Source organism: Pelobates fuscus, chromosome 3, assembly GCF_036172605.1.
Source record: "Pelobates fuscus isolate aPelFus1 chromosome 3, aPelFus1.pri, whole genome shotgun sequence".
Lineage (NCBI taxonomy): Eukaryota > Metazoa > Chordata > Amphibia > Anura > Pelobatidae > Pelobates > Pelobates fuscus.
Genome location: NC_086319.1, coordinates 336,393,936 through 336,406,311, shown reverse-complemented (window position 1 = coordinate 336,406,311; position 12,376 = coordinate 336,393,936). Strand labels below are relative to the sequence as shown.

Here is a 12,376-nt window from a genome sequence, read left to right as displayed (position 1 = left end):
GCAGGCAGATTTTAACCGCTCCAATTCAGGTGAAAAGTTCGTAACAATATGCTTTATTCAAAGATAAACAAAACATATATAAATGATGACCAAATTGTTGACCTGCTTGACATCATATAAACCTTACACATTCTGAATGAGACTGATCTACGGTTAGGGGGTGAATAAATGAACAAATATTTCAGACATGCAGGTGACAATACATAATTTGACTAGCTCTTGATACCTTACTAGCCTCCTGTGTGTAGAATATATGACACTACATTATATTAACCCCTTAAGGACCAAACTTCTGGAATAAAAGGGAATCATGACATGTCACACACGTCATGTGTCCTTAAGGGGTTAAAAATGTATTATGTTAAGTGTTTGACTGAGGCGAAGCCATACAAATAATCTCTTCAATGACATTATCCACCAATTTGTTTAATCTAATATTGGCCTAAATTGAATAATCTTTCAAAACGATTCAATACTGTTAGAAAAACCTTTCCGAATTATTTATCTAAATTAATTCGGTAGATAAATAATTTGAAAAGGTTTTCAACATTGAAAGATGTAAAAAGACTATTAAATCAAGGCTGTTGCCCATAAACTTAATCTAAGATGTACATGAGACATAACACACAATGAGTAAACCATATTGGATATTGTATGGGACATTACAGTGAAAAATATATGAATATACATAACGTGATTGTCACTTCATTAATTACTACAAAATAATTGTTTTGTCTGAAAACGTAAAATGCACATGTACTCACATACTCTAGATTTATATGTACAATGCAAGCCTTATGGCAGTGAGAGTTCTCTGGCAATGCAATGAGATTGGTTCGCTGTGCACAAAAAAATTAAAATCACAGTGATGTGTGAAGGCTCTTTAGACTTCAAGCTTTGGTTCCACCCTGATAAAAGATATCTTCATTATGAATGCTCCAGACATTGTTCTGGTATGTCCGCATTATTGTCATTGTTGTTGCTATTTATTTTTCTGTGCATGTTTTTTATTTGCAGTCTGTAAAACTGAAATTGTACATATTGAATGCTCATTGTGAATGATCCAACCATTGTGCTGATGGGCGTGAATTATTGCCATCATTGTTTTTACGTTTTTTTGTGCATAGTTTTTATTTGCACTCTTTAAAACTAGGGTTTGACAAACTAAAGTGGTTTTGTTAGGAAATGGAAGAGCTAGGGGCCATTCGCAGGAACTAGTCTATTAGTTCTCTCCAGCCCCTGCAATTGGGTATGAGGAGGAGAAAGGGCCATTTGCCAGGACTTGCTCTTTGTTAACCTCGGAATTTTCACTTTTTTTAAATCTCCAACCCACTTTACATAGAATGGGGAGAGAGAGTCACTCAGCGTTATCATTAATGTATTCATTAATATAATGAACTCTGTTCATGTTATTTATTTTTCTACTGGAACTAATTAGTGTGGCTGCAGATTGTGGAAACGTTTTATTGGTTTGCTGCTATGAATAACGCTTCTACTATGTGTTCTCCTGCCATCATGAAATCTCTGCCCTTACATCAAAAAACATGTGCTATAGGTTGCGTGCTTGGAAGTCAGCCCATGAGCCTTTTATCAAAAATGAAAATAGGTTCTCCCAACCAGTGGGCTGGCAAATACCATTACGATTTTTCAGACTTAACAAAGGCCATCACAGGCCAAAAGATTGTCATTCTTTCGCCTGATGGTCAAATCAAAAGTCTGCATTTCATATACTTTCTATAAAAAACAGCAAGTGTGGCACCTAAGCATTCAAGGCAGAAAATTCCTTTAAAAATTGCCTTCTCGCACTTTGATTGCCCGTCAAATGGGCAAGTCTCTCTTGTCATAATGTGTAGATGTTTTAAAAAGTGAAAAGATACGCAAGATTCCAGATAAGTTTTATGGTGTTTTGAAAATCTGTTGAAGCAATATTGGGGAGGAGGGAAATAGAAAAAGTGAAAACCTACTATGTAAGCCCTGAAGAGTAATGCTTGCCAGTTATTCCTATATTATTTTGCAGTTGGGAAACAGTCACTACTAACTAAGATTAGCAACAGCTACTTTAGTGAATATTACTGGTCAGTAAACGTTACCAACAATATTGAAAGTGAGCACTTAGAGTCTGTAACAAAACTCACAAAAAAATCGAGTGTACCCTTTTGCACACAAAATGGTATTTCTATGCAGTATATTCACGAAAAGTGTGAAAGCAATTCCTCATGCAACAACCTAGATTGCTCATAAACAAAATGGATTCCGTAAACTGAATGGATTCCTTCCTGCATGGGATCCATTTCTACTTTCCCTGTGACTGTAAACTATTTAGTGCCTTTAGAAAAAAAAAAAAATATTTATGGGACTTTCAAGATAAACAATCGATGCATAAGGAGAAAGTGGAATCTTTTTGAAAAAAACTTGCTAAAAAATTAAGAAAAGGTTGTAATGAAACATCAAATAAAAAAATAACTTATTTCTAAAATGTAAAAAAGTTTGTAACTCCTTAGTACTGGGATTCTAAAAGCGATGAAACGGGGAGTATATACTCGAACACAGAACACAAAACATAAATAATGTTTAACATAGAACATAAAGTTAAGAAACAAAATAAATTGGTACTTCTAACTAGGATATAGACTGCCCGAGAGAGATTGCAACTGTTAGTAGTGTTTATCAAAAGTTGCAATTTCTCATGACAAAATGCTCTATGACTCACCAGACACCGCTGATGGAATCAGTGTAGAGGCTTTTATCTGATGATTGAATTTCTGTTAAAGCAAAAAAAAGGGGTTTGAAAAAGTGAAAATAATAATAAATAATAAATTCTAAGGTTTTGTAGGGAGTGGGGATCTCTTAATTTGGTAAACATGTCAGTTCAGACTGACGTGGCACTTGGTCCAGAAGGCTACCTAGACTTAACTAAACCTTTAATAAAACTCAAATACTTTAGCCTCTGGTCCAATAGCGATTAATTTAATTTTACTTCCCTAGGATATTTCTCAGGTATTCTTTTGCAAACGAGTACTCCTTTATCTTAATTCAAGGTGATAGCGCTGTGGGGGGTGGGGGGGGGTTCATTTCAACTGAACGACTTGTAACTTTAGCTTGCCACGCTGGGCTTACAGCATAGAGGGAACACATGCCTGCTGCCAAATATCTAGGACATATAGTTTAGAAATACTTCAGACTATAACATTGACCAACTGGCACTTGCACCCTCGCTGCTTGCCTAGAACTGACAAAATACATGTTTACCAAATTAGGAGATCCCCACTCCCTACAAAACCTTAGAATTTATTATTTATTATAATTTTCACTTTTTCATACCCCTTTTTTTTTTTTTGCTCTGACAGAAATTCAAATACCAGATAACAGCCTCTACATACACTGATTCCCTCAACGGTGTCTGGTGAGTCATAGAGAAATGTTGTTATGATAAATCTCTCTCGTACATACTCTATATCCTAGTTAGAAGTACCAATTTATTTTGGTTCTTAACTTTATGTTCTATGTTGAACATTATTTATGTTTTGTGTTCTGTGTTTGAATATACACTCCCCTATTGTGTTTCATTGCTTTTAGAATCCCAGTACTAACGTTTTCACATTTTAGAAATAAAAGTTAATTTTTATTTGATGTTTCACCACCACCTTCTCTTTATTCTATTTGCTCAAGGGCTAAAACCCCTCTCTTCTCGAGTGGTGACACACCTCCAACAGACATTTGTATCAGCCAATCTATGACAGATAAGAAAAATATCTCTTTTCTTTTTATTCTGAAAATAATTTGCATTCAAAGTTAACCAACCATCTTAAACTAGTCTTAACAAACATATGGAATCCACAACTTCATTTATATTGTATATCATATGGTAAATTCTCCTGCAAGATAATCTTACCCGTGTACTAAATAAGGAAGTGAGACACGCAAGAATATATTAGTAGAATCTTCTTTGGTCACTTTTTTACGCTTTGTGCACAATTATCATGAAACACCTTCTGATTTTTTTTTCCATAATTTTACAGAGTTTTTCATGCTACCAGGGCTTCATGAATGAAAGGAAGGAGCCATTTTATAAAATACTTTATTCCGGAGATTTGTCTGGAAGAATCAGCTTCTGGCTTATTCCTGATGTTCCAGTAACAAACGATGATGGTTCCCCAGCAGGTAATGTTTCATGTAAATCCAAAGATAGAGTAACTATACTCTACTATATATTATTAAATATAACTTATTATGAACAGTGAGCCATAACAGACAAAGCAAAGTACACACACATTTAATGTGATTATTTGAAAACACTAAGCATGCTCATTCCATTGGGACTCCCCTCCCCTCCCCCTCCCCCTCCCCCTTCACCCCTTTTACATTTTTTCATCACTTTTTAGAGCAGAATACTATAGTAAATCCGGCTCAAAATGTTTAATGCTTGGTTATGATTTTTCCAATCACAATTTTCAAAGATCCAATGCCATGAATTCTATTGACTGAATGTGATATATGTTAACAGATCAGAAAAAAATCAAAAGACATGGGCTGTGCCTCTTGAATCTGTTTTGTAAGATCCTTTGTGTATGTAGTAATTAGCTGTACATTTTTAAGATTGATTCCATCAGATGGATCTTAGTGTTGTTTGTTTGTTAGTTTCTTTGTTTGTTTGTTTGTCTTTCTTTATAATGAGTAAACCAAGATAGGTTTCATTTTCACTAATTATTTCTTATACCACATGTTCTTAATGAATTAATTATGTAATTCTAGTTGTATAGCAATAAATCATTTTCTTAATTCCATTTTATATATTTATAGAACATTTTACTATGGAACTTTATAATTCTTTATCATTCTTCTACATACCATTTAGCCCTTTATGTGTACAACCATTAATGCGCATGGTGCAAATGGCATTTTGCTTTATTCTTACAGTGTTTGCTCACTTTTTTGTTGTTGTTTATATTAAAATTATTGAAATTAAAATATAGAAAAAATAAATGTTGGCTCCTAAAATTGACATAGCATTTTAAACAGTGCAATGTAAACACAATATTCTTGATGTTCAAATTAGTTTTACATTGAAAAGAAAAATAACCATAATATTTTTTAATCTAAATGATAAAAACATATATAAAATACTTTGTGACAATAACTTTCTTTAAAAAAAACTCATGGGGTAATTTTTTTCCAGAGATAGATTTAAAGACAACAACTACCCTTCAGGAAATGTTTGACGGGCATAAATCTATGTCTGAAGGAATTATAGATCACATTTCTATACCAAATGATGGCACAGCTTACTCTGCTGTCACTGCATCGCTTTATATCCCTAACCTTGATAAACTGGTGTGTGGCTGTGAAGATGGTAACATTGTCATCTCTATTGGTTTGCATGCGGCCAGAACAAGACTACTCAAAGACCACCCATTGCTGAAAGGTAATGCTAACAATTTTTTTTAAACAAACTTTCTGCCTGCCAAAAATTTGCAATGGAGACCATAAACAAATTAAAATGTAACTTGCTGTATATTGAGTTACATTTGGCTAACTAGAATATTATCATTGCTTGCTCGACAAATGTATGTGTTGGTTATGTCAAGTGATGAGTCTTTTTTTTTTTTTTTTTTTGCAAAATACAGGCCTTCTGTGGTGTGTTGTTTTGCATACAGTAGCTATGTTGTCAACTGCATCTTTAATAATGATTGGACCCCTGGCTAGCAATTGTTTGGGCACCCATGCCTCCTCCTCCCCCCACTTCCTGGCATGCAATCACGGCATCCACGCCAACGCAGTGGCGGAACTAAAGTAGAAAGAGCCTTGGTGCAAGAATTTTATTGGGCCCCCCAAATGCAAGGTTGGACAAAAGGTAGAACCCTATCTGTTGTGCAATTACAACAATGCTTTGACAGCTGGGGATCTACCAATTTTCCATGTTTGTCGGGTTGTATTTTGCACTAAGTCATGTTTGTGTGTTTGAATATAAGCATGTGTTTGTATGGAGTATGTTTGTGTGAATGCTTTTTTATGTTGTGTTGAAGTTTAAATACAAGTGTGCTTTTATATGTAGTGTTGATTTTTGAATGTAGTAGTTTGTTCATATATAATTTTGGTGTTTAACACAGAGGTGTGTTTGTATGTAGTGTTGACATTTCAATGCAGGAGTGACACACACACAGACATACTGACACACACAGACATACTGACACACACACAGACACACAGATATAGTGACCGACACACACAAACATGTTGACACACACACAGATATACTGACGCACACACAGATATACTGACACACACACACACACACATACTGACACCCACACACACACACACACGCTAACACACACACACAGTCAGACTAGCACGCACACACACACAGATACACTAACACACAGATATAGTGACAGACCCACACAGACATACTGACACACACAGATATACTGACACACACACATACTAACACACGTGTAAAATGTACCTTTTTAAACCCACCAGTGGCATACTAAGGTGCCACCAGGTAGGGGGTGCCACCAGGGCTGGACAAACTTGGGGTTCTGTGAGGTGTGTGGCTGCACAGGGTGCCATAGCAACAGGGGCGCCGGGCAGCCGACACAGCTCACACACGCAGGGGCTGGGAATACACCAGGAGTACTACATGGAGAGTTGGGGGTGGAGCCAAAGGCAGCCTCCACTCACTGCTCTTACTGCAGCACACTGAGGGGAAGCAGGAAGGAGTCCCTTCTTCCCCAACTCAGGGCCCGGTGCTTGGAGTTTTAGGTACAAAGGTGAAGATGCATTTTTCCGCTTCCCCCTCCCCCCCCCAAAAAAAAAACATCTTCACCTATGTGCCTCTTAACCAGCCCATCTCCCCTTCCCGGTCCATTAGTGGTCCCTTTCCTTCCCTGTCCCTTAGTGTTCTTCTCCCCTCCCCCCTCTTTTCCCTGTCTCTTGCTGTTTCTCTCCCATTCCCTCCCTGTCCCTTGGAGCACCCCACACCCCTTTAGTGGTCACACTCCCCTTCCTGGTGTGCTTCCTACCTCTATTGTTGCATTGCCAAGTGGAGCAGATCCCCTAATGGAGCTTCAGTTTTCTGTACCCGGCCAGACTGACAGGGAGTGCTCTCTCTGTGAGCTCCTCCTGTCAGTCTGGCCAGGTACAGGAAACTGAAGCTCCAGTATGTGTGTCAATGTCTGCCTATGACTGACTACCTGGGACTGCCTGTGACTGTCTGCCTGTGTAATGATATTGATGTTACAAAGTTTTTGAGTCCAGTAGCCAGATCAGCAATGTTTTCTGCCAGAGGTAGCCACTCGTTACCCAGGTGGTTGAGCCCCTGAGCCTTGAGCGGCCTTCTGGTCTTAAGCAGAGATGGGAGACTGGAACAGAGAGATGATAATCGTAGTGAGGCAAGCCGAGGTCAGTGGGAAGGAGAAGCAGCAAAGTCAAAACGGTCCAAAATCAGCAACAGGTAGGAGAAACAGGAACAAGCTTGATTAGAGAGTACAGGAACCACAATAATCTGGCAAAGGTACAGAGACAGGAAGTGGCTTTTATAGGCCAAGAACCAGACACATGACCAGTCACAGCTGAAGAGACTTGTCACTGATACCAATGCTGTAGAGTCAAGGTTACCAGATCTCAGGTACATTTGCAAAAGGCAGGCTGGTGTATTGTTAAGGAAGAGGTTTATCAGCATGTAAACCAGGGTTCGAAACCCAGCAGAGTCAGTTTCTCACAGCCTGTGACTGTCTGCATGGCACTGAGTGTGTGTGACTGTGTAATGCTGCCTGTAATTGTGTGTGTAACTGTCTGCCTGCAACTATGTGTGTGACTGTCTGGCTTTTTTAATTTTGATATTTTAGCTATTTAGTAGATAATTCCCTAAATTGGCTCCCTTATGTGAGATTTCCATATTTAAAGATAAAAAATTAGGGTGCTGTTTAGCAGATAGCTCCCTTATTTGGTGTCCTTAAATATGGCAATCCCACATAAGTATAGCAAATAGAGGAGATATCTGATAAACAAAGATCGAAGTTAAGAGGTATGTGAATTCTATGCAAATTTGTTGACTGATGCCAACGTACACTGCACTAGAGTCACCACTGTGTCTGCATGTGTGTCTGTGTATTTGTGTGTATATGTATCTGCATGTGTGTCAGTGTGTATATATATATGTGTGTATGTGTATATGTGCTTACATCTCAGTATCTCGCCAACACTACACACATACACCCCTGCATTTCAACATCAACACTACATACAAACCCCACCATTATATATAATCACACCACTGCATTCAAAAACCACACTTCATAAAAATGCATGCCTGCTAGAGATGTCGCGAACATAAAATTTTAAAACCCACAGGGACTCTTTCTGGCCACAATTGTGATGGAAAAGTTGTTCAAGGGGACTAACACCTGGACTGTGGCATGCCGGAGGGGGATCCATGGCAAAACTCCCATGGAAAATTACATAGTTGATGCAGAGTCTGGTTTTAATCCATAAAGGGCATAAATCACCTAACATTCCTAAATTGTTTGGAATAACGTGCTTTAAAACATCAGGTATGATGTTGTATCGATCAGGTAGTGTAAGGGTTACGCCCGCTTCACAGTGACAGACCAAACTCCCCGTTTAACGCACCGCAAACTCCATTTGCACAACCGCAAACTCCCCATTTGCACAAGGTTGGATACCAAGCTAGCCATGTCCCGTTCCTTGTCCTCACTGATGTAGTTCAAGGTCTCTTCCTCCACCCAGCCACGTACAACACCAAGGATCCCCGAAAGGTGACAACAAGCCCCCTAGGACGCCTGCTGTGTTTGGTCTTCCACCTCCTCAAAGCCACCTTCCTCCTCTGACTCCTCTTCTTCAGACTCCTCTCTCTGCATTGCCTCTCTCTGCGTTATTATAAGGTGTGTTAAGTAGTACTATTCCTATCAGTTTAATCCCTGTTACGTCCCCTATCAGGGGACGTGTATATGGCATCGATTTTAGGAACCGGGAGATGGAAAAAGATGCTTGGTTGGTCCTCCTACTTCAAATTTGAGGCACTGCGCGTGTAATCTAATGTGCCACCAGATAGGAGTGGTGTGTTAAGTAGTACTATTCTTATCAGTTTAATCCCTGTTACGTCCCCTACCAGGGGACGTGTATATGGCATCGATTTTAGGAACTGGGAGATGGAAAAAGATGCTTGGTCGGTCGTCCTACTTCAAATTTGGGGCCCTGCTGGTGCAATCTAATGTGCCACCAGATAGGAGTGGTGTGTTAAGTAGTACTATTCTTATCAGTTTAATCCCTGTTACATCCCGTATCAGAGGACGTGTATATGGCATCGATTTTAGGAACCGGGAGATGGAAAAAGATGCTTGGTCGATCCTCCGATTTAAAATTTGGGGCACTGCGCGTCCAATCTAATGTGCCACCAGATAGGAGTGGTGTGTTAAGTAGTACTATTCTTATCAGTTTAATCCCTGTTACGTCCCCCTCATCAGGCCTTTTTTAGTCGAATGTATCGCCCACTGTCAGTCTCTTCGGGATCCACCCCTCATTCATCTTAATAAAGGTGAGGTAATCTAGACGTTTTTGACCTAGGCGACTTCTCTTCTCAGTGACAATACCTCCTGCTGCACTGAAGGTCCTTTCTGACAGGACACTTGAAGCGGGGCAGGCCAGAAGTTTTATCGTAAATTGGGATAGCTCAGGCCACAGGTCAAGCCTGCACACCCAGTAATCAAGGGGTTCATCGCTCCTCAGAGTGTCGATATCTGCAGTTAAGGTGAGGTAGTATGCTACCTGTCGGTCGAGTCATTCTCTGAGGGTGGACCCTGAAGGGCTGTGGCGATGCGTAGGACTTAAAAAGCTCTGCATGTCCTCCATCAACAACACGTCTGTAAAGCGTCCTGTCCTTGCCGGCGTGGTCGTGGGAGGAGGAGGATTACTTTCACCTCTTCCCCTGTTAGATTCCCGTTGTGCTGTGACATCACCCTTATACGCTGTGTAAATCATACTTTTTAATTGATTTTGGAACTGCTGCACCATTTCCGACTTGCCGTAATTCGGTAACATTTCAGGCACTTTCTGCTTATACCGGGGGTCTAGTAGCGTGGACACCCAGTACAGGTCGTTCTCCTTCAGCCTTTTTATATGAGGGTCCCTCAACAGGCACGACAGCATGAAAGACCCCATTTGCACAAGGTTGGATGCCGAGGTACTCATGTCCCGTTCCTCGTCCTCAGTGATCTCACTGAAGGTATATTTTTCCTGCCAGCCACGTACAACACCACGGATACCAGATAGGTGACAACGAGCACCCTGGGATGCCTGTTGTGGTTGGTCTTCCTCCTCCTCCTCAAAGCCACATTCCTCCTCTGACTCTTCTTCCTCACAATCCTCTTCCAGCGTTGCCGCAGGTCCAGCAAGCGATGCTGATAAGGCTGTTTCTGGTGGTGATGGTGGTGATGGTGACCACAACTCTTCCTCTTCCTCTTCACGCTCATTTAAGGCCTGATCCAGCACTCTTTGCAGGGCACGCTCCAGGAAGAAAACAATTGGTATGATGTCGCTGATGGTGCCTTTGGTGCGACTGACTAGGTTTGTCACCTCCTCAAAAGGATGCATGAGCCTACAGGCATTGCGCACGAGCATCCAGTAACGTGGGTAAAAGCTGGCGGGCTAAGAGTTCAGACAAGCCAGCTGTCAGATGCCGGGCAAGGGGGTGACTTTGTGACATTGGCTTCTTACGCTCAAACATGTACTTGACAGACACCTGACTGTGGGCAGATGAGCAGGAACTGCTCAAGGCGAGAGACGGAGTGGCGGATGGTTGAGAGGGGGCAAGGAGGACAGCAGTGGTTGACGTGGCTGAAGATACTGGACCAGGAGGAGGATGGCGGCTTTGAGTTTGTGTGCTGCTTGTACTCTTGTATGTGTTGATCCCATAGGTGTTTGTGATGTGCGATCATGTGCCTTCGCAAAGCAGTTGTACCTAGGTGGGTGTTGGACTTCCCACGACTCAGTTTCTTTTGGCACAGGTTGCAAATGGCATCGCTGTTGTCAGAGGCAGACACACAAAAAAAATGCCACACTGCTCTTCTCTGCAATGACAGCATTCTGGTGGTGGCAACAGCATGCATTGATTCGTGTGCTGTCTGGCTGACCCCGGGTGCCGATGCATGCTGTCTGACTGTGCCACTAGCTCCTTGCGACAACCTCCCCCTGCTTCCAACTCGTCTCCTCCTCCTCTCTGTCTCCCCATCTGAACTTTCCCCCTGTTCTTCTTCTCTTCTAGCGGGCACCCACGTGACATCCACGGACGCATCGTCATCATCAACCGCTTCACTTGTATCTGACAACTCAGCAAAGGAAGCAGCAGCGGGTACAACATCATCATCATCACACCGTACGTCCATGTGTGTAATGCTGTCTGACTGAGACATATCCCTGTTATCTACATCCTCTGGCAATAATGGTTGCGCATCACTCATTTCTTCCAACTGATGTGTAAATAACTCCTCTGACAGATCAAGTGAAGCGGCTGTAGTGCTAGTGTTGGTGGTGGCGGCAGGCGGGCGAGTGGTAACTTGAGAGGTGCTTGAAGCTAAGCTAGAGGAGGATGGTGCGTCAAGGTTCCGAGCGGAAGCTATAGAAGATTGGGTGTCCTGTGTTAGCCAGTCAACTATGTCCTCAGAACTTTTCGAGTTCAGGGTACGTGGCCTCTAAACACTGGGCATTATTCTAGGGCCAAAGGGAATCACAGCACCACGACCACGACGGCCCCTGTGGGGTGGCCTGCCTCTGCCTGTCATTTTTTTTTTTTTTCGATTAGTGGTACTATGCATGCAAGCTACTGTGACAACAGGTATGAGTGGCACTGTGCACTGGCAGAAGTTATGAGAGTAGATGCTGTAGGCCTGACACACGCTTGCAGACAACTAACTGCTATTCAATCTATTACAGCCATCTATTTTTTTTTTTTAATGTACACTACGGTTACACCAGATATGAGTTGCACTGGTGTGACACTGTGCCCTGGCAGGCCCTGAAACGCACACGCGTGAGGAAACTGACTGCTATTATTTCACAGTCAAAAAAGTGTTGTTGTTTTTAAATGTACACTACTGTTACACCAGATATGAGTTGCACTGGTGTGACACTGTGCCCTGGCAGGCCCTGAAACGCACACGTGTGAAGGAAACTGACTGCTATTATTTCACAGTCAAATTTCTAGTTTTTTTTTTTAAATGTACACTACTGTTACACCAGATATGAGTTGCACTGGTGTGACACTGTGCCCTGGCAGGCCCTGAAACGCACACGCGTGAGGAAACTGACTGCTATTATTTCACAGTCAAAAAAGTGTTGTTGTTTTTAAATGTACACT

At 41.3% G+C, this 12,376-nt stretch overlaps 1 protein-coding gene across 1 annotated transcript in view; it reads left to right on the top strand.

Annotated features, from left to right (window-relative positions):
- WDR72 (WD repeat domain 72) overlaps positions 1-12,376 on the top strand; it is a 200,467-nt gene that overhangs the window by 65,800 nt on the left and 122,291 nt on the right. The window contains exons 10-11 of the mRNA XM_063445698.1: positions 4,020-4,161; positions 5,177-5,422. Coding sequence (XP_063301768.1) covers positions 4,020-4,161; positions 5,177-5,422 — 388 coding nt within the window. The remainder of the gene's footprint in view (positions 1-4,019; positions 4,162-5,176; positions 5,423-12,376) is intronic.